This window comes from Castor canadensis, chromosome 1 (genome assembly GCF_047511655.1).
Source record: "Castor canadensis chromosome 1, mCasCan1.hap1v2, whole genome shotgun sequence".
NCBI lineage: Eukaryota > Metazoa > Chordata > Mammalia > Rodentia > Castoridae > Castor > Castor canadensis.
In genome coordinates this window covers 18,190,476-18,213,061 of record NC_133386.1, presented here as the reverse complement: position 1 = coordinate 18,213,061, position 22,586 = coordinate 18,190,476, and the positions used below count along the sequence as shown (strand labels likewise).

The following is a 22,586-nucleotide window of genomic DNA, read 5'->3' as shown; positions in this document are numbered from 1 at the left end:
ACTATAAAATCTAACATGATGAACTGTGGCTGCATTCTTAGATCTGCTTTTATACTTGGTCTGTTGTAATGTGTTTTAATTTTAGTATATGAAGACAATCTGGCCTTATACAGATGTACATTTAGCCTTTTAATATCATGGTAAATATTCTTTAATAGTACTCAAAATTTGTTAAGTTGTAGTCTCTTAAAAAGTAGTCATTACATGGGATCTGAATCTGTATCAGTAAAGGTTTGTGTATTGTTTTTCATTGAAATCCTTTGGTCTGTTGCACTCTCAATGAACTTTTAATTCATACATGGTTTTATAACATCACGGCACTAGTCCTTTGGAAATACTGATTCAGTAAATTTTTCAGAGCTTCCAATTTTGATACATTTCATTATATAATATAAATAGTAATCCAAGTTGTTAATATCACTATCATTCTCATTAGAGAAGTCTGTAAATAATAGGAAACTGTTAAAGTTAATATAGTAGCTAAAATTTTTACAAAATTCTTATTTTTACCTGAAAGCTTAGATTTTACTACTATAAACAAATATTGTCATTTGTTTTTCTTAAAATGACAAGACTCATTCATGGGAGAAAATGTTGATTTTTCAAATATAAATGATTGGCAGTCATTCTTTCAAGCAAAAACAATAGTGACTGGTTCACTTGATTCATGCCAGTGATTGTGCCCGTGATGTTCTATAAATGTTGAACTGATACTAGAATCCTAGGCCAGGAGCCTGACTCTGGGAATCCCAACAGACCAGATTTGGCCACCCACTGCCTCAAGAGTCCAACCAGAGAGACGAGTGGTGGCGAAGCAAGAAAGGAACTTATTCAGCATGGCCATACTGTGAGGGAAGAGAAGGATCAGCAGTGGGAGCCTGACTTGAGGTACTGGCAAGAGCATCAGGATTATATGTAGAGGAAGGACAAAAGAAGAGAGCAAGAAGTATTCATAGTCAGCAGTCTCAGTCAGACTGTGGTCTGGTTGGTCATTATTTCAGGTCTGGTTTTGTGAGGCCTTGCTGGTATCTGAGAAAATTATCATGAGGGACTATTTGGCTCTTGTCATGAGTTGATATCCCTGTAAGGCTGTTCCTGGAACCTGAGATAAGATGAAGAAGAATGACACAGAAACACTACCTCAGAGGAGAAAAATGGAGTCAGGGCCATGACTGGATCTTGAAATTTACAGGAACTCCTGTTATAAAAGTATAAATACAGAAGTGACCTATGCATACTTCCCATTTTCATCAATACAGTATTAAAAAGACTTTCCAGATCAATATTTAAAATTAGTCATTTTACTATTTCATCAAGGTCATTTAAAAGTGTTTGCATTGGGGAGAGCAGAATACTATGCCCAGTTCATCTATATGCCTTTGCTTTTTCCATGCTTAGATGTCAAGAGTTCTACTTCCTATTATTTTTAGACTGTCACTGCTAATATTAGCACAGTGAAAACAAGTAGTTCCTCAATATCATAATGAAAACAGGTTTGATCTCATAGACCTTTTGAAAATGTCCTGGGAATCCATATGGATCCACAGATGACATGTTAAACATTATTGTTATGTACTATGTGGCAGTTGGGAGAGCTATGTGAGAGGACATGTTTTGGGATGCCACAGTTTTTATATTAAAAGCATATAAATAAAGTATATTCACTGTAACAATTTAACATTATGAAACTTATATTGACATGTAAAACATTTACCAAAAAACTATTTAAATTTAGACTTTCAATGAACAGGAACTTGTCTAAATCTATTATGCTCCTTTACTTTTTCCCAGGACACAAATATTTTTATCTGTATTAATGATGGTGTCTATATTTGGACACTAGAAAACATTGGAAGGTGTCTACCATTGTTCCACAGGTCCTCTTAACATTGGTATAGGTACAAATCAGAACTAAAAAGATAATGAAATATCATTATCATCATCATTACAGTAAAATGATAGATACTTTTTTGAGAATATATTTTCTTAATAAACAATTCCTATGACATTTAATCCTCACAACAATTTTCAGGAGTGAATATTAGAAAAGAGAAAACTGAGGCTCCAACAATTAAAGCAAGCTGTTCAATTTTATAAACATAAAAGGAATAGGCTGGTATTTGAACATAGATGTCTGCTTCCAGAGCTTCTGCTTTGACCCACTATGCTTGTGATATTTTCCCTATTGTTCTGCATTGTCGTGATATTTATTCTTATGATGACCTGTTATTTCCCCTCTCAGCTTACAAAGGACTTTGAAGAAAACTTGTCATAACTAAGCAGTAATTCTCCCTTTTTCTCAAAGAGTAACTATTGGAATAGGCGTCCTTACTCAGACAGTTCCAGCTAAAGAGTTATGTGGTCTTAGATTGAACTCCACAGAGTGTGAGGGAGCATGGGGCCTTGCAGTGATGAGGTCCTTAGTGACTTTATAACACTACTTCTCACCCCTCTGCCTCTTCATACTGATAGGGTAAGTAACAGTGTGACCTGTGAAGAGTTCCTGTCTGCTAACTGTTCTAAGACAGTATAAATACAGTAGACATGTAGAATCTTTAATGCCATTTAAGATTGCTGCAACATTTACCTGAACACTCACATTCAGTCTTTGGTGTGTTTGCTTATATGTTTGTTTTATGTCACTGATTTGCAATGAATTAAAAAAAAATTAAATAGTTCTTGACACAGTTTGAAAAACTATTCAAGACAGTAGCATCGTTAGTGCCTTTTATTCATTCCCAATATTTTAAATTTCATTTTCTTTCTGGCTCTTAGAGTCAGTTTTTTGAAACTATTGTTTTCAATTATTCTATTTTGATTTGAGAGCTCAAAAAGCCTAATAAGATGAGTTGATTAATTTTTTTAGCATGTTTCATAAGTTTGTGTTTTACTCTAACCATGTGTGCTAGTCAGTTTTCTGTCACTGGAACAGACTAATCAGCTTATAAAGAACAAAAGTTTATATTGACTACAGTTTAGAAATTTCAGTTCATAATCAGTTGGCCTATTGCTTTGGGGACTGCAGCATGAGTATATCCTGGTGAGAGGGTATGACAGAGGAAGCTGCTAACCTCCTGGTGGTTAGAACTGAAAATGGTAGAGAAGAGGCCAGGGTCACAACATTCCCTTCAAGGGCATGCCCCCAGCGACCTCACTTCCTTCCACTAGGTCCCACCCCTTAAAGTTTCCATCACCTCTTTCAGACGCTACAAGCTGGGGACTGAGCCTTTAACACCCGGGCATTTGATGAACACTTACCCAAACTATAGTGTCATGTATGCACATGAATCTATTGTAATTGACTTAAAATCATCAAAATAAATCTAAACTTTTAACTTTTATTTTCCTTGAAAAATAAACAATTTCATGCCAATCATGAGGACACTGACTTCTATTAGACCATTAAGTGTTACCTGTGAAATAAGATAAATTTTTCCTTTTGAAAAAAAGTTGTGGTAGATTTGAAAGATTAGTATTGCAAACAATTAGCAATATAGACAATGGCATATAAGATTGACAATTTAGAGCTTAATTCTTAATTTTCAATATATATAGAGACGGTGAATACCATAAGTAGGAGTACTACCTGTGGGTCTCATGTTCTAGTATTTCCACTTAAGTCTAGTGTGGCAATGATCAGCTCAGCTGTAGATGTGGTGGTATTTATTGATAGGTTTATTTTTAAGTAAGACTTCACTTATTGCTTGGCTTTACTTATTATTTGATTTTCTTTAATTTTAGTGTGGGTCCTGGTCCCAGTTCACAGGAGTAGGCTTCTGTAGGCTCACATAAGTAGTTTGGTTTTTGCTCCCTCTTTACTCTGGTATGATCAATCCACAGAGGCATACCTGTAGTAGGTAAGGAGATCAGAAGAGTTATCCAAAGCAATGCCTTTCTTTAGTGGAATTTTAAAACTTTTTTTTTTTTTTTTACTGTTTTTGTTACCTAATTGGAATCTGATAAAATCTACAGAAGGAAAGTAAATGAACAATAACAATTCATTATGGTAAATGCAGAGTAGAAGTATAGGGAAGGTGGTTAAGAACATGCAGGAGGGGCCCTCGACCCAGTTTAGGGTGGATGAGCCAAGAAACGATTTTGTCAGGAGGAGATACTGATTGGAATGTTTTAAAAAGAGGAAAGGAATAGGAATTAGCCAAACAAAATGAGGGAAAATTGAAGTGAACAATTTGTCCAAACGTTAGAGAGTTTAGAACTGAAGTCTTATTGTGGAGATGGAAAACAGGATGTTTATTCTAGAGATCCTAATAGAGTAAGCAGTATATGTTTATAGGACTTGAAGTCCTACCATCTGTTACCATGGATGCCTTACCCACTGGTGCAGCCATAGACCTTTTACTCATCAGGTCCACTCAACTTAATCCTAACTTACTGTCTGCGAGGGCTGTTTTTATTGTCCAACCCAAGCACTTTGAATGACTGGCTTCTCTTCCTTTTGGTGCCAGCTTATCTGTCATCAGTTCACATTACCTGACCATGCAGCTTTACTCTGACCCTCTGGCCCTACCCTGGCAGTCAGCCTATTACTCTACCTTATTTCATTTTTTTTTGTAGTATTTATCACAGTGTGTTAATTGTCTGCCTAGAGTAGACATGAGTGCCTAGGGTAGCACTTGTTCATTCCCAGGAACATGAGTGTTCAAACAATATTGAGTTAAATGAATAGGTAGCAGTTGAATTAGAAATTTCCAAAGTGATACCTCCCTAAGTTGATATCTTCCAAGATGAGGGTCTTGGTTAACATCTGATATCATGAAAAAGGATTTTACTAAAATTCTTCTTAAAGAAGTAGAATAAAAAATTTATCACCTCTTCACCTTCTTATAAGATCAAAAGGCTTACCTTTTTATGAAAAATGAAGAACACCAAATACACTCCATAATTCATATATTACCTAGAAGTAATCTAGATCCCTTAGAACTTTTAATAATATCCAAAATGCCAATAAAACCTTTGAATTTTTATAGTTTTTGCTATGTAGAGTTAAAATATTTAACTTTATGACTGTACTTATGACTAATTTCTTCTTGTAAAATAATCATTTTGTGAATATTTACTCTTTACATTTTGAGTCATTATAATGAAAAAATAACTTTTGGGAGTTCATAGATTGGGTGATTATTGCCTGTTAATGAGATAGTTCTAAAGAAACAGGATGTAAAATAGCAAGCATAACATTTAATATTTATTATAACAAATATTATAATATATAATAACATAATATATAATAATTTTATAGCAGTAAATATAAATAAGTATTGCAATAAATTTATAATATAAATGTATTATAATAAATATTAAATGTATATTTAATTTAAACATTAAATTATAATATATCTATTAAGTGTTATGTTTTGTGACAAGTCAGTTGACATTCCATTGTTTTTTAGTCCATGTCTTTTTTTCTCTTAAATTTAGAAAAAAAGTAGGGGCAGCTTGCAGAGCTACAGAACAGAAAAAGTTTTTTTACCTTCTGAGGAAAAACTTACCTAATTGCAATAATGTTATTTCAGACTGTATCAACTGATCACTTATCTAGCGTGATCTCTATGGGTGCTCTCTGGTCATTCTATTCTGTAATGTAACTCATCTGTAATATCACTGTTTGCAGTTCTGGTCTTAATAACACTGTTTTATAATTGCTTATAGGTGAGCTGGAAGCATGGCTCAAGTGGTAGAGTGCCCACCTAGCAAGTGTGAAGTCCTGAGTTCAAACCCCAGTACTGCAAAAATAAATAAATATTTAAAAAAAATTGGTAAAATGTAAAAGCATACTTATTAGCCATCCTTGAAATACCACATATACAATACTTGGCCAATGTGTTCTACTCTGTTAAAATTGAGAAATATTAGTTCCCCATTAAATTTTTTACCTTCTTTATGGTATTTAATATATTCAGTTGTTTGTTATATTTTAAGGCATAGCAGAGAATCGATACATCCTTTTTATTCATTCTATGTAATAAAAACAAAAGAAATTAAATATATTTTCCTGATCACAGCCATGGTAATCACAGTATGCTGAGAAGATGAAACAATAGGCGTATAAATGTGATTTAGTTAGGATAAATTTCACTCTCCTGCAGTTTTGCTGGAAAAGTAATATTACCCAAATCAGTTTAGTAGTGATTTATAAATAATAGCTAGAGAATGATTAGTATAACACTCATTCATTCATTTAAAAAAATAGGTAATTGGTACCTTCTGTGTCTGGCACTGTTCCAGACATTGTTTTGATACAACATTGAACAAAACACAAAAAAACCCTGCTTCCTGGAGGATATATTTGAATGAGAAAAACATTAAGCAAAAATTATTTCTAGTTGTGGAAAGAAAGGAAGGTAAGATAAATGAGGGTGTAGTTTTGCTAAACAGTCATATAAACAAACACATATGTACATGTCTTTTATGTATTATATTAGGTAGAATGTTTATTAAAGTAATTATATTACTTGCCCTAATATTTATATTTATTTATAAGACACATACCTGTATAATTACTAATCTAACTAATTAAATTTTAATGGCTTATTCTTATTTTAGATAAAAATAAACGTAATTTAGTAGTTTCAATTTTTTTCTGCACGTACAATGAAGGAAAATTTTCATTATTGTTAGGATTTGGCTATATTGACAATAATAATAGGTAGCTGAGGGTTTAAGAATTGTCTAAGGGGAGGTACATCTCCATTTTATAAATGTATAAACCAGACACAGAGCTTAAGCATCTTGTCCAAGATCACACAGAAAGCAAAACCATACTTGAGATTTAAATGCAGAGTTTAATTCTAGAACTAGCACATTTAACTATTAGATATTATTACATACTGCTTATGATAGAAGAGAAGACTTTAAAAATCCTGTAAGTAGAAAAGAAAGGGATAACGTTAACAATGGATGAGGAAGAAAATAGATATACTGGCTTTAGAGTAAGCCTTAAATACGAAGAACTCATAAAGAGATGCAAGAAAATCACATGTAAAAAATTTAAATCATCTCTGTGATGTATAAAAAGTAACTTCAGTACTAAAAATGTTATGAAAAGTCAAAGATACAGAAATATGCCAGGTATACCTAGATAACTCATTTAGTTTTAGTAATAACTGTTAGGGAGAGAGAGTAAGGAAGTTAACAGAGTTGTGGAACTGGCAGCAGGAGTACGCAGGTGGCAAGCTGGAAGCTGATAGGCTGTACGTTGGGAGCTGAGGTTTGAAGGTATATCTGCCAGGGTTCCAGAAAAAATTAAGGCCTACAGAAAATTACCTGAGTGACTCCTTTCTTGGTTGTCAAGGGTGATTTGTAGTTAGTACAGTTCTTGATGGATCCTTGTAAGGTGAGTGTATTAAATACCTCATGGCATTAAAGTTTTCTCTAGCTTTTGTTTGAGTAGCCCTGGGTAGGACTGGAAGTAAAAGTCATCCTTTCAAGAGACTTATCTACAGAAACCCAGAGGAAATTTTATGACAGTTTTCTATAGGAAATAAAATGCTTTAAGGACAAAAGGGAGATAAGAGAGTCAAAGTGGTCCATGTTCATTTTTGTTATTGTTTAATTTTCAGGAATTTACCTGTGTCTGAACGTAAATAAAAAATTCCAAATGTGATTATTTAGTTATTTGATGTATAAAAATTTTAGAAAATAAGGTTTTGTTATTTCACTACATAAAAACATGATTCAGAGAGCAAATAGTCTTCACTATGCTGTTTATAATCCTAACTGCATTCTGTTTCCAGGGAACCTTTTATTATTTTATCAGGAGGTTTGTCATATGATACTGTAGGAAGAAGACCTTGCTTAACAGTGATGCATGGAAAAAGTACTGCTGTACTGGAAATGGACTATTCAATTGTTGATTTCCTAACACTCTGTGAAACACCATATCCAAATGGTAAGCTTTGCACCTTTAAAACTTTTTCTCCATAAATATTAATATTTAAAACAGGCTAGCACAGTAATCCTAGCTACACGGGAGGTGGAGATTGGGAGGATCACAGTTTTAGACCAGTTGGCAAAAAGTTTACAAGATCCCATCTCAACCAGTGGCTAGGTGTGGTGGTACACAGCTGTCATCTCAGCTATGCAGGAAACACAAATAGGAGGATTGCAGTTTAGGCTGCTCTGTCATAAAGTAGAACCCCCTCTGAAAAATAACCAATGCAGAAATGACTGGTAGAATAGCTCAAGTGGTAGAGCACCTGCCTTAGTAAGTGTAAGGCTCTGAGTTCAACCTTCAGTACCACTGGAAATAAAAAAAGATCTATGTTCCTTATCTAATCCTATTGTGCTAGTTCTTCTGAGGAAGAGATGCTGCCTTCATAACTTTGTAAGTTTATTTCAGAAATTTGTTTTGTTTAATAAACTTAAACTGTTTAGCATTATATATTAGTAGTCGAGTACCTTTGAAGGATGAACATTATCCATATTAAGAAGCATTTTAAAGTTCTGTAAAATATCAGTGCATTAAATTAGACAGGGTTCTCCAGAAAAGTAGGTATACAATACATATATGCACATGTATACATATGTTGGTTGTGTGTATTTGAAGACTTGTAGTACTAGCAAGTTTGAAATCTGTAGAGAAGACCAACAGACTAGAAATTCAAGAAAAAATTGAAGTCTTAGGTCTGGAATTTGCAGGTTGGAGTCTCAGACAGGACTTCTATATATAAATATTGTTGAAGAATTGCTTCTTTTTCAGGAAACCTCAGTCTGTACCTCTGAGGCCTTCATCCCATTGGATGAGGACCACCCATTCAGAATGTGATCTCCTTTATTCAGAGTATACCAGTTAGAGGCTCATGTCTCTAATCCAGCTACTCAAGAGGCAGAGTTCAGGAGGATCATGTTTTGAATTCAGTCTGGGCAAAAATTTAGTAAGATCCCATTTCAATCAATAAGACAGGCATGGCGGCATGTGCCTGTGATCCCAGATATGGTCCCCATATCTGGTGGATTACAATATGAGACTGGCCCCAGGCAAAAATATTAGACCCTATCTGAAAAATAAAGTAAAAAGGGCTGGAAGCTTGACTTCCATGGAAGAATACCTGTCTAGAAAGTGTGAGGTCCTGAATTCAAACTCTAGTTCCAAAAAAAAAAAAAAAACCTAACAGTTTGAATGTTAATCTTGTCTAAAAGTTTCCTTCACAGCAAAATCTAGACTTAATTTGATGAAACAGCTGGGAGCACCTTAGCATAGAAAAGTTAATATATAAAATTAACCTTTACATAGAGCATGTATGATTCAAGAGGAATTTAAAAGTAGATCTTTTTATTTTATTTGAAGCTCTTTGAAATATTGAAGTATAAAGATGTAATAAATTTTATAATTGTTAACAAGCACATATAATATATCCTAGAAAGATATTAAAGTAGAGCTCTGTTGGGTTACTCATGGTCTTAGGAGTATTCAGATTTAAACTTTGGGTTTGTTGTCCACATCCATCCTGGAATGCATAATACCACAGAAACAACTTTGAGAATCTTGTCATACTCACCTTTCCAATACTGAAAGAATTGCAGTTGGATTATTAGGTAGATTTATCTCATCTAAAACATATAAGCCTAAATTGATGAAATATTATAGGATCAGAATGTTAAATACTCAAGAGAATAAAATAAAATATTTGTCAAGAAATCTTACTATCTAATTTGATGTTTTCATACACATTTAAAGCTGTTCATACATTGTTCTGTATTCCAGATTTTCAGGAACCATATGCTGTTGTTGTTCTTTTAGAAAAGGATTTAGTACTTATAGACCTTGCACAAAATGGGTAAGAACATTGGGTGAGCAATTCCATTATTATGTGGTGGAAAAAAGATCCCTTTCAGCATGAGAGTATCTACTTCATTTCTTTGAGAACTCTATATTATATAATTTTCATACCCTTGATTCCTTGTAAAGTTCCAGACCTATATTTCTAATTACCTGTCACATTACTCCATTGTATTGAATCTCATAGAATTTCAATTTCTTGTCATTTCATGTTTCACCCTCACACTTTATATCCTAAATCACACAAAATCAGCCTATCTAAAATTAGTCCCATCATGATTTACCTCTACTTAGTCTTTTTTAGTCTTCCTACTTCTGTTCTTTCTCTGTTGCAATGTGTTGGGCATACCATTGTTACATTGATTTTTAACATGCATCAGTAATCTGTCTTGTTACTCTTCTGTTTAAGCTTTGTTTGCTTTTTTAAATTAACACTTTCTCATGCTTTCTAACCTGGTTTCTTTTTTGTTGTTTTTTATTCACATCTACATACATTGTTTGAGTCATTTCGCCCCCCTGTCCTCCACCCCCTCCCTCTCACCCCCCTCCCACCACCCTCTCTTCTAACCTCATTTCTTACTATCTTCCCATAGTAACCTTATTTCGTGGGAAAACTGAGCTGTGTGTTAAGCAGATATCACATTTCATGTCTTAGGTAATTGTCAGTTGCTAAAGCCCTCTACCTGTTGCACTGCCATCAAAATCCACATAACTTTCAAGGTCAACCTTCTTCGTTTTTAAACTTTTGCTAATTATACTAATAATACCATACTACTTACTATCTCTGAAGAAAAAATCATTAAGCATGATTTTGATTGAGTAATGCTTCTTACTTAAGGATGATTTTGCCCCCCAGGGGATATTTGGCTCTGTCCTTGGAGGCATTTTTAAGAGCTGGGGTGTTACTGGCATCTAGTGAGTAGAAGACAGGGATGCTGCAAAACATCTATAGTGCACAGAATAGCTCCCCACAATAATTACATGGTCCAAAATGTAAATAGTGCTGAGATTAAGACACTCTAAAGTTTATTTTTTTTTTGCATATATTTTGGATTTTTTTTTTATTTCTTTATTCATATGTGCATACAAGGCTTGGGTCATTTCTCCCCTCTGCCCCCACCCCCTCCCTTACCACCCACTCCACCCCCTCCCTCTCCCTCCCACCCCCTCAATACCCAGCAGAAACTATTTTGCCCTTATTTCTAATTTTGTTGTAGAGAGAGTATAAGCCATAATAGGAAGGAACAAGGGTTTTTGCTGGTTGAGATAAGGATAGCTATACAGGGAGTTGACTCACATTAATTTCCTGTGCGTGTGTGTTACCTTCTAGGTTAATTCTTTTTGATCTAACCTTTTCTCTAGTTCCTGGTCCCCTTTTCCTATTGGCCTCAGTTTCTTTAAGGTATCTGCTTTAGTTTTTCTGCATTAAGGGCAACAAATGCTAGCTAATTTTTTAGGTGTCTTACCTATCCTCACCCCTCCCTTGTGTGCTCTCGCTTTTATCATGTGCTCAAAGTCCAATCCCATTGCTGTGTTTGCCCTTGATCTAATGTCCACATATGAGGGAGAACATACGATTTTTGGTCTTTTGGGCCTGACTAACCTCACTCAGAATGATGTTCTCCAATTCCATCCATTTACCAGCAAATGATAACATTTCATTCTTCATGGCTGGATAAAATTCCATTGTGTATAGATACCACATTTTCTTAATCCATTCGTCAGTGGTGGGGCATCTTGGCTGTTTCCATAACTTGGCTATTGTGAATAGTGCCGCAATAAACATGGGTGTGCAGGTGCCTCTGGAGTAACCTGTGTCACAGTCTTTTGGGTATATCCCCAAGACTTGTATTGCTGGATCAAATGGTAGATCAATGTTTAGCTTTTTAAGTAGCCTCCAAATTTTTTTCCAGAGTGGTTGTACTAGTCTACATTCCCACCAACAGTGTAAGAGGGTTCCTTTTTCCTCGCATCCTCGCCAACACCTGTTGTTCGTGGTGTTGCTAATGATGGCTATTCTAACAGGGGTGAGGTGGAATCTTAGTGTGGTTTTAATTTGCATTTCCTTTATTGCTAGAGATGGTGAGCATTTTTTCATGTGTTTTTTGGCCATTTGAATTTCTTCTTTTGAGAAAGTTCTGTTTAGTTCACTTGCCCATTTCTTTATTGGCTCATTAGTTTTGGGAGAATTTAGTTTTTTAAGTTCCCTATATATTCTGGTTATCAGTCCTTTGTCTGATGTATAGTTGGCAAATATTTTCTCCCACTCTGTGGGTGTTCTCTTCAGTTTAGAGACCATTTCTTTTGATGAACAGAAGCTTTTTAGCTTTATGAGGTCCCATTTATGTATGCTATCTCTTGGTTGCTGTGCTGCTGGAGTTTTGTTGAGAAAGTTCTTACCTATACCTACTAACTCCAAAGTATTTCCTACTCTTTCCTGTATCAACTTTAGAGTTTGTGGTCTGATATTAAGATCCTTGATCCATTTTGAGTTAATCTTGGTATAGGGTGATATACATAGGTCTAGTTTTAGTTTTTTGCAGACTGCTAACCAGTTTTCCCAGCAGTTTTTGTTGAAGAGGCTGCTATTTCTCCATTGTATATTTTTAGTGCCTTTGTCAAAGACAAGTTGGTTATAGTTGTGTGGGTTCATATCTGGGTCCTCTGTTCTGTTCCACTTGTCTTCATGTCTGTTTTTGTGCCAGTACCATGCTGTTTTTATTGTTACTGCTTTGTAATATAGTTTGAAGTCAGGTATTGTGATACCTCCTGCATTGTTCTTTTCACTGAGTATTGCCTTGGCTATTCGTGGCCTCTTGTGTTTCCATATAAATTTAATGGTAGATTTTTCAGTCTCTTTAATGAATGTGATTGGAATTTTGATGGGAATTGCATTAAACATGTAGATTACTTTTGGGAGTTTGACATTTTTACTATGTTGATTCTACCAATCCATGAGCATGGGAGATCTCTCCACTTTCTATAGTCTTCCTCAATCTCTTTCTTCAGAAGTGTATAGTTTTCCTTGTAGAGGTCTTTCACATCTTTTGTTAGGTTTACACCTAGGTATTTGATTTTTTTTGAGGCTAAGGACACTCTAAATTTAAGTGAATGTTTTTATGTACCTGAGGTTTTTTTTAGCAATCCTAATTTCATTTCAATTTGTCATAATCATTGCTAATTTTTTTCTTTTCTGAAATAGCAAGACCATTTGAAGTACTATTTCTGTATGACAGTCCTAAAATAACTTATTTTTATTAGTGTATATCAATTGTAAAATGTGAGGGATTTCATTGTGATGTTTACATGTAATATGCTTTGATCATATTCATCCCCTCCCCTGTATTACTCTTTCTTATCATCCTTACCCCACTCTGTCCCCCTTCTTTAATCTTTCCTATAATTTTTAAATGAGTTTCATCTTGACCTTTTCATGTACACATATGGTGTACTTAGATCATATTCTCTCCCCTCCTTTCCCTTTCTTTTCCCGCCTCCCACCTTTCCCTGGTTACCCCCCAGTAGTTCCCCTTTTATTTTCAAGTTCTTTTTCCCCCTTTAAATCTAGCTTGCACATAGGAGAGAAAACAGGTGGTACTTCTCTTTCTGAGTCTGTCTTATTTCGCTTACCATGATGATTTCCAGTTCCATCCATTTTCCAGTAAATGACATAATTACATTTTTCTTTATATTTTCTTTATCCATTCATTTGTTGATGGGTGCCTAGGCTGATTCCATATTGAGAATAGTGCTGCTGCTATAAACATGGCTACACAGGTATCTTTATTGTATGCTGATTTGCATTCCTTTGGGTATATGCCCAAATGTGGTATGGCAGGATCATATGGCAGTTCTGTTTTTAGTTTTTTGAGGACTCTCCATACTTACTTTCATAGGGGCTGTACTAATTTATGTTCCTGCCTATGGTATATGAGATTTCCTTTTTCTATTCTCACCAGCATTTGTTACTGTTTGTTTTCTTGGTGATAGTCTACAGTGAATTATTAATATGATTTTCTTTTATTCCACACCCCATAGGTAACTTTTTTAAATAATTGAGACTTTTCCCATGTGGTCTGTATTGAGATATATGTAAGCCAAAGAAAATACTATACAAGTAATGTGATGAGGCATTTTATTTAACAAAAGTATTAATTAAATGTATAGAAGAGTAGAGTGATTGAGCTAAGGAAGATACTATAAAGAAGATTGCTTCCCTGTGTTACTGCACACTTCTTGTGTTCTGTCTTCTGGGTGAGGGTTGGATTGGTGATCATTGGGTTCATTTTGTTGTCTATAAATGGCTTTTCTCTCCTCTTTTTTTTTGAAAAAATTGTTGGAAGCATTAGACTGATTAGTATATCTAATATTTACAGATTTGCCATTTTGTTCTTTTTAAATATTTTAGCTAGTTTCTGGTTTTCCAGATCTTTTTAAGGAACTTTTCCTCCATTCTAAGAAATGTCACTATGTGTTTAGATAGAGCTTTTCTTTAATTTTGTGGGTTTTAAAAGCATCTTAGCTTTAGTTAGCAAAATCAGTTCATATCTAGAAAACATTTAATGTGGAATTATATTTTAGATTATCACAAATCAAGTCAGTTTTTCATTGCTCTGACAAAGAAATTTAAAGAAGGAAAGATCTATTTTGGCTCATGGTTTCAGAGGTTTTAGTCTATCAACTGTGGGCCTGTGGTGAGGCAGAGAATCGTAGTGGAAGCAGGGCTGCTCACCTTACTGCAGCCAGAAAGTAGAGAGAAGTAATTCCTGTACTGGCGGTCTTCCTCCTACTTCCCCTTTTATTCTATCCCAGACCCACATTCAAGACAAGTCTACCCTCCTTATTTAAAATTCTGCAAAACCTTTACAGACACACTAGACATACGCTGTCCTAATCTAGTTATCTCTCTCAGCCCAGTTAAGGTGATAATCAAGATTAACCACACAAGATAGCATTCTGGATTTATTATTGGACTAGGTATCACAGTAATAGAGGAAAAGAGACCTGAAAATGTATAGTGGCTCTGGTGATGTAAGGATGAGGTATCTGTTACTGAAAACCATATAGCTTTAATGATTAAGAACACAGTTTAAATTCTGCTTCAGGTACTAACTAGCTGGCATACCTTTTTCATACTACTCTGTCTAAGCTTTTGTTCTTCAGGAAAGTGTAAGTTTGATGCAAGAAGTAAATGAGACTTATGTATATATACCACTTAGTCCACTGTATAGTACATGGTATGGAACACAAGTACAGCCTTTCTGTTTATTGTTGTAATTGAGCATATTTCATTATAAAGGACCTCAGTTTTTATATATTGACATAAACTAATCTCTGGTAGAATCTATATTTTTAAATGTATTCATTGTAGGTTATCATTCATTAAATTGATAAATGTTTTTCTTTTTCCTGTTGTTAAAGCTACCCTATATTTGAAAATCCCTACCCTTTGAGTATACACGAGTCTCCTGTTACATGTTGTGAATATTTTGCTGATTGTCCTGTAGACCTTATTCCTGCACTTTATTCTGTTGGAGCTAGACAGAAACGTCAAGGCTACAGCAAAAAGGTATTGAACAGGACTTCCATTATTTAGTGTGGCATTTGAGTACTTTAAATTTATTACCTTGAGGCATTTATTAACATTAATTTTTTTTCTGTAGAAAAGGTATATATAAAACAATTTTTGGAAAAAAAATATTTTTGCTGTTTTCATATATATATGTTATCTATTGCATATAAAATACATATATATATTTATATATATAAAATACATATATATATATATATATATACTTATATATATATGAAGTTATACAGTGTGTTTACAGGTTGCTTTATACAGTGATTTTTTTTTTTTAATAGGAATGGCCTATCAATGGAGGTAATTGGGGCTTGGGTGCTCAGAGTTACCCAGAAATAATTATTACAGGGTAAGTAAAAGTCTGTTTTTACCAAGTAAATCAACTAAGTATAGTTGATTAAGTTTAATTTATTAGGCAGGTACCGCCTAATACATTACTACCTTTACATTACTGCCTAATAAGTTACTGTCACGAATCTGTCAGTTTACCTAGGTATTTAACTTTTGCTCATCTTGGTATCTGTGTTTTTAAAATAATATATTTGTAAAGAAGGGGAAAATATATCTTTTCACAGCCTAAACTCATTTGTATTTCATAGGCATGCTGATGGGTCAGTTAAGTTCTGGGATGCTTCTGCAAGTAAGTATTTTACACCTTCACTGCCTTTGTAAATCCTGTTTTATAATAATTACATAACTAACATTTAGTTTGAAATTTATGGGTTATAAATTCAATTTACTGATTTACCCAATATATGAGTTTAGAAATTTTTAAGAGTAAAGATATTGTTAATGTTACTAGTGTATCAAGAATAATTCTCAACAGAAGTATTCCAGTCCTTTCTTCAAACTATCTGCAAACTTTCCCCAATCAGAAATAGCAGAATTGAGAATGTATTTCATATCAACAAAAATTTAATATTTGATTCTCAATTTATATTACAGAAGTTTGTATTATCTGTGAATTATATCAAGTGTTTCTATAGTGCCAACAAAAGGAAAGTATGCCTTTAGTGTTTAACGCTTGCAGAACATGGATAACAAATATTCACAGGAATCCAGTTAACTGAGGATGTAGCCCATTTTATCATGCAAGCTTGTCTTATAATGCTGATAACTTTTCTAGAGAAAATACATAGGAAATCATTTTAGGAAGGAAAATAGATACTCTTATTTTCATTATATTTGTAAATTTTCCCCAAAATCTTTTTGTTACTCACTTTTTTCAGATTATCTAAATGCTTTCTGATAATGGATGCATTTTTGTTAATGAATACAATGAGTGCACCTTTTTTGATTAATAAGCAAATATATGCATTGACTGAGTGTTTAATAGACAACTGAAGTGTAGACTAAGAAATGAAAATACGGTTTAGACAAACATGAGCTATTTCCTTGCATAGTATGACTGATAAAATATTTGATCTTTTTCTACTAAAATGTATAACAGAGTATCATCTTTTTTTCTAGTAACTCTACAAGTATTATATAAACTAAAAACATCTAAAGTATTCGAAAAGTCAAGAAATAAAGATGACAGACCAAACACAGATATTGTAGATGAAGATCCATATGCCGTTCAAATCATCTCCTGGTGCCCAGAAAGTAGAATGCTGTGCATAGCCGGAGTTTCAGCTCATGTCATTATTTATAGGTTCAGCAAACAGGAAGTGGTTATAGAAGTCATTCCGGTAACAGTTTTTTTCCAGTTACTTTCAGTGTCAAATATCTGATATTTTTTAACTTGAGAATTATTTAAAAGAGAATTTACAGTCAGTTTTGCATAGAAAGTTTGAAAAACCTTGGTATTTATATTGTCATCTCTATTTTGTGAAAAATAGCATTTTTGTATTCCATTTAGTCGAATATTTCAGTCCTTACGTATGTTACATGTTTTATTTAAGGAATCTAATATGAATATGAGTGTGTTCTAATTTGGTATTCCATAAGTTATAAAATCATGATACATGTGTGTACTTTTGTATGCACTCCCACACATTTTTTTAAGAAGTTGAATTAGAAACCTGTTTTCTTTTTATCTCTAGAATATTTATCTTTAAAAATATTCATGCCACAGAAATTTTAGGCTTGTGTATGTAAATTGTAAAATAAAAAAAAGAATGGTAGTTATTAGGAGTAGGTAAACTGCCTTACTTTTATGACAGATGCTTGAAGTGCGATTGTTATATGAGATAAATGATGTGGAAACTCCAGAGGGCGAACAGCCACCACCTTTGTCAACTCCTGTGGGAGGTTCCAATCCTCAACCCATTCCACCTCAGTCTCATCCATCTACTAGTAGCAGTTCATCTGATGGACTTCGTGATAATGTACCTTGTTTAAAGTAAGTTATAGAAAAACTAGAGCTGATTTGTATATAGTCTTTTTATTTAGATAAATTGTAAGCATTAGTGAAGCTACAATAAAACTTATTATTATGGGTAAAATGTCAGAAGAATGGTTCTTTCTATGTTTTACTGTGGTTAATACAACTCTTTTTTATGGCATAAGAGAAATGATGATTCCAAATTTTTTATCCTTAAAATACTAAAGTGGAGCTCCATGTATCTTTCCTGAATATGTCACCCCATTGTCTAAATCCATTGATGTTTTTAGTCTGAATTAGTATGTAGATCAGATTTATGTTCATACCGCTTTCACTCACTATGAAAATTCCATTTTTTTCAGTCTTTAAACTAGATCAATCTTTTTTCATCTTTGTCTGCATCTTTTTTGGCACTACTATGTCTTTATTTAAAAACCTTTAGTTCGCAGTTTTGCAGAATTAAAATCCATCTTGTTTTTAAACAAGAATAAACTTAATAAAGTTTTCTGTTCAATTTATATTTTTGAGTGATTAAATTTTTTAAAGGATATGGGCAGAAAAATAAAGCAGTGAGCAGAGTTAAGATCATTGAAGAATTCTATGAAGTCAACTAGAGTAATGATTGAACAGTGATTCTGGAAGAGGTAGGGGTAAACCCAGACTGTAATACATTCAAAATGGGGTGGTTGATAAGTAAGAAAGGGAATTTACATGTATTTAAAGAAGTAGGCTTTGCAGTGTTTTGCTTTAGATCTACTTGAATTTCTTCTATTGGTGAATGGTTTAATAGCTACTATGAATAATATCAGTGTAATTAAACACTCCAAAGATAAAGCAGATAGAAATTTTAAAATATCACAATAATTTTAAAAGTACAGATTTTATAAAAGTTGTTTATTTATTTACAAAACTTTGATACTGAGTATTTTAAGCAGTAGTTCTCAACATGATTTTGCCTCTTTCAGAATATTTGGCAGTCTAAAGATGTTTTTAGTTGCCACCACAGGGAAAGGTGTACTATTGATGCTTAGTAGGTAGTTGGAGGCTGGGGATGATGCTAAAGTCATAATGCATACAACAGTGCCCAACTCAAAATGTCAGTAGTCTCAAAGGTTCCACATTTTGTCCTGTTTTCCCATCCCCTCCCCTCCCTTCCATTTTCCTTTCCTTCCCCTTGTCTGACCAACCCACCTTCACACCCATACACATAGAAACATACACCTCTTTTTAGCTACAATTCTAGTATATATTTAGCTAGCATGAGACTTGGGAATACAGGATTTTACATTTCCCACCTTTTTTTTCAATACTGCTTTAAACTTGATTTTGTAAAAGTTCTATTAGTGCCTTTTCATCTGATTTAATGTGCTTTTTCCAGCTCTTTATTTAACTTAATTTTTATAAGCCTTTGAGGTATAATTTGTCTTTTGAGTTTTTTCGGTAACATTTTTGTATTTATCAATTATGTTGAGTAACATTTTAATAACATAACAATTCCATATAAATATACATAATCATATTCAACAAAATTAGGTTACTTCAACTTTGGCTTTATTATTTCTTTTGCCTACAAATGCTTATATGTTTCACATCCAGCAGTTGAAAACGATAAACCGTTTTCCTACCTGAAGAATAAGCCCCATCAGTTCATTGCTTTGTCATGACGAGATAAGTCAGAGGAAATAGTACTGACAAGAGAAGCAGTACTATTAAACCAGAATGACAAGAACTCTTACGTTGCTTCCTAGCTAAAAGTTAAAGACAGGCCCATTAAGGTGAGTCCTGTCCTTGTTTTTTCTTGGAAAGGCCTGTCTTCAGTTTTTTGTTTTTTTATTGACTGAATAAAGAGAATAATTAAGGCAGGAACCAAGAATAACTTTTAAAACTGTTAGCCAGCAAACCAAAACATCATTCTGCAAAAATCCAAGTTCACTTAAAAGATAATATCAAATTAATTTGGGAAATACAAGTTTTCATTACTGTTCATGGATGGTATAGCCACCTTTATTGTTAGGACAAATTTTATCTGTGATGGAATGTGTTGGCAAACTGTTAATCTTCTCTAGTTATATAGTAGAATATCACTTAACGTAGGAATGCTTTTTAAGCATTCCTTGGGGGTCTTGACATTAGCCAACCAGTTAATATTTTATGGGAGGAGAGGCCTTTTTTGTTATTTGGCATTTTAACTATTAGCTTCTGTGTATGGATAAATTCTTCATATAATGAGGATATACACACATTTCAACAAATTTTTTCTTAATACTAAAATAATAATGTGACTGTGATTTGATAATTTTTTTCTGTCTTTTGCATTTCTTTAGGGACTGCTAGGGCTTTTCTTTTGTTTTACAAGCAGTTTGCTTTAGCTGATGGAATTTGGTTAATTCACTGTGATCTTGTCACTGTTTGCTGGAGGGAGCTTCTTTTAAGTGGGTTTCCAAGTCTTCACAACTCCACCTCATTACTTATGGGACCACCCTTGATTTCTCTCAAGAAGAAAATCTAGGCATGCATGCTTTGCACTCTTCACCCTCACACAGAGAATGAGCCTCTCCAAGGAGCCCTGATTCCTTTTAGTAGAGAATAGAAACACAGACGGAAGGAAATGTGTTTAACATTGTTTTTAATAAGCAGTGTTATAGTAGCCCACTCAGTGACAGGAGTTTTTTTAATGATTTAAAGCCCTTATACTTTTCATTGAGTGATTATGTTACTCAATAATGTAATTAATTGATGTTTTAACCTCTTCTCAAACTACTCTTTGCCTACCTGGTAATTATTCCTCCCTCTCCTTCCCTCCCCTCACTTCCAGGCAGAACCTGTTCTACCCTCTTCTCCAATTTTGTTGAAGAGAAGACAGCAGAACCTGTTCTGCCCTCTTCAGTTTTGTTGAAGAGAAGACATAAGCAATAATAAGGAAGACAAAGCATTTTTGCTAGTTAAGGATAGCTATACAGAGAGATTCCTGCATTGCTTCCATGCACAAGTGTATTACAACCGTAATGGATTCCTCTCTGTCTGACCTCTTCACTACTTCCCAGTCACCTTCCCATATTGAGCTCTGTCGCTTTAAGGTTACTGTATTAGCTCCTCTGCAGTGGGGACATCAAACACTTTCAAGTTCTGGGTTTCTCCTACCTATCCCCAATCCTCCCATATGTGCTCTCCCCTTCGCATGTGACCCAAGTCCAACAATATTTACTGCCTTTGCCCTAGATCTAAAGTCTGCATATGAGAAGTTATATCAGGGAGAACATACGATTTTTGGGCGTCTGAGCCTGGCTAACCTCGCTTAGCATGATGTTCTCCAGTTCCATCCATTTACTTGTGAATGATAAGATTTCATTCTTCTTCATGGCTGAGTACACACAATGGAATTTACATTGTGTATAAATACCACATTTTCTTAATCCATTTGTCAGTAGTGGGGCATTTTGGTTGTTTCTAGAAATTGGCTATTGTGAATAGTGTTGCAATAAACATGGGTGTGCAGGTGCCTCTGGAGTAACCTGTAATGCATTCCTTTGAGTATATCCCCAGGAGTGGGATTGCTAGGTCATATGGAAGATCTATGTTTAGATTTTTAGGAAGCCTCCATATTGTTTTCTAGTGTGGATGCACTAGCTTGCATTCCCACCAGCAATGTACAAGGGTTCCTTTTTGCCCACATCCTCGCCAACACCTGTTTTTGGTCCTGTTTTTGATGATGGCTGTTCTAACAGGGGTGAGCTAGGATCTTAGTGAGGTTTTGATTTGCATTTCCTTTATGGCCAGAGATGGTGAGCATTTTTTCATGTGTCTTTTGGCCATTTGAATTTCTTCTTATGAAAAAGCTCTCTTTAGTTCAGTTGCCCATTTCTTTATTGGTTCATTGATTTTGGGAAAGTTTAGTTTTTTGAGCTCCCTGTATATTCTGGTTATCAGTCCTTTGTGTGATGTATAGCTGGCAAATACTTTCTTCCATTCTGTGGGTGGTCTCTTCAGTTTAGAGAGCATTTCTTTTGTTGTACAAAAGCTTTTTAATTTTATGAAGTCCCATTTGTCCATTCTTTCTTTTAGTTGCTGAGCTGCTGGGGTTCTATTGAGGAAGTCCTTGGCTATACCTATAACTTCCAGAGTGTTTCCTACCCCCTCCTGTACTTACTACATAGTTTCAGGTCTGATATTAAGGTCCTCGATCCATTTTGAGTTGATACTAGCACAGAATGATAAACATGGATCTAGTTTCAGTTTCTTGCAGATGAATAACCACTTTTCCCAGCAACATTTGTTGAAGAGGCTGTCTTTTCTCCATCTTATATTTTTGGTACGTTTGTCAAAAATAAGTTGTGTATAGTTCTGTGGATTCATTTCCGTGTCCTCTATTCTGTTCCACTGGTCTTCATGTCTGTTTTTGTGCCAGTACCACGCTGTTTTTATTGCTATTGCTTTGTAATATAGTTTGAAGTCGGGTATTGTGATACTTCCAGCATTGCTCTTTTTTTGAGTATTGCCTTGACTATTCATGGTCTCTTGTGTTTCCAAATGAACTTTAGGGTAGATTTTTCAATCTCTGTCATGAATGTCATTGGGATTTTGATGGGAATTGCATTAATCATGTGGGTTGCTTTTGGTAGTGTAGCCATTTTTACTATGTTCATTTTACCAATTCATGAGCATGGCAGATCTTTCCATCTTCTGTAGTTTTCCTCAGTCTCTTTCTTCAGTGGTTTGTAGTTCTCCTTGTAGAGAACATTCACTTCCTTTGTTAAGTTTACTCCTAGGTATTTGATTTTTTTTTTTTTGAGGCTATTGTAAATGGAATTGTTTCCATATATTCTTTCTCAGTTTGTTCATTGTTGGTGTATAGAAAAGCTAATGATTTTTGTAAGTTG

At 34.2% G+C, this 22,586-nt stretch overlaps 1 protein-coding gene across 10 annotated transcripts in view; it reads left to right on the top strand.

The window, feature by feature from the left end:
- Nucleotides 1-22,586, top strand: part of Stxbp5 (syntaxin binding protein 5) — a 164,425-nt gene that overhangs the window by 74,827 nt on the left and 67,012 nt on the right. For 5 of the 10 annotated variants that reach the window (XM_020168717.2, XM_074072480.1, XM_074072497.1 and 2 more), the window contains exons 10-17: nucleotides 757-888; nucleotides 7,755-7,909; nucleotides 9,725-9,797; nucleotides 15,221-15,368; nucleotides 15,665-15,732; nucleotides 15,983-16,023; nucleotides 16,854-17,074; nucleotides 17,549-17,727. In XM_020168717.2, coding sequence (XP_020024306.2) covers nucleotides 757-888; nucleotides 7,755-7,909; nucleotides 9,725-9,797; nucleotides 15,221-15,368; nucleotides 15,665-15,732; nucleotides 15,983-16,023; nucleotides 16,854-17,074; nucleotides 17,549-17,727 — 1,017 coding nt within the window. The remainder of the gene's footprint in view (nucleotides 1-756; nucleotides 889-7,754; nucleotides 7,910-9,724; nucleotides 9,798-15,220; nucleotides 15,369-15,664; nucleotides 15,733-15,982; nucleotides 16,024-16,853; nucleotides 17,075-17,548; nucleotides 17,728-22,586) is intronic. The other 5 variants (XM_020168715.2, XM_020168716.2, XM_074072510.1 and 2 more) reach the window with 1 other exon arrangement.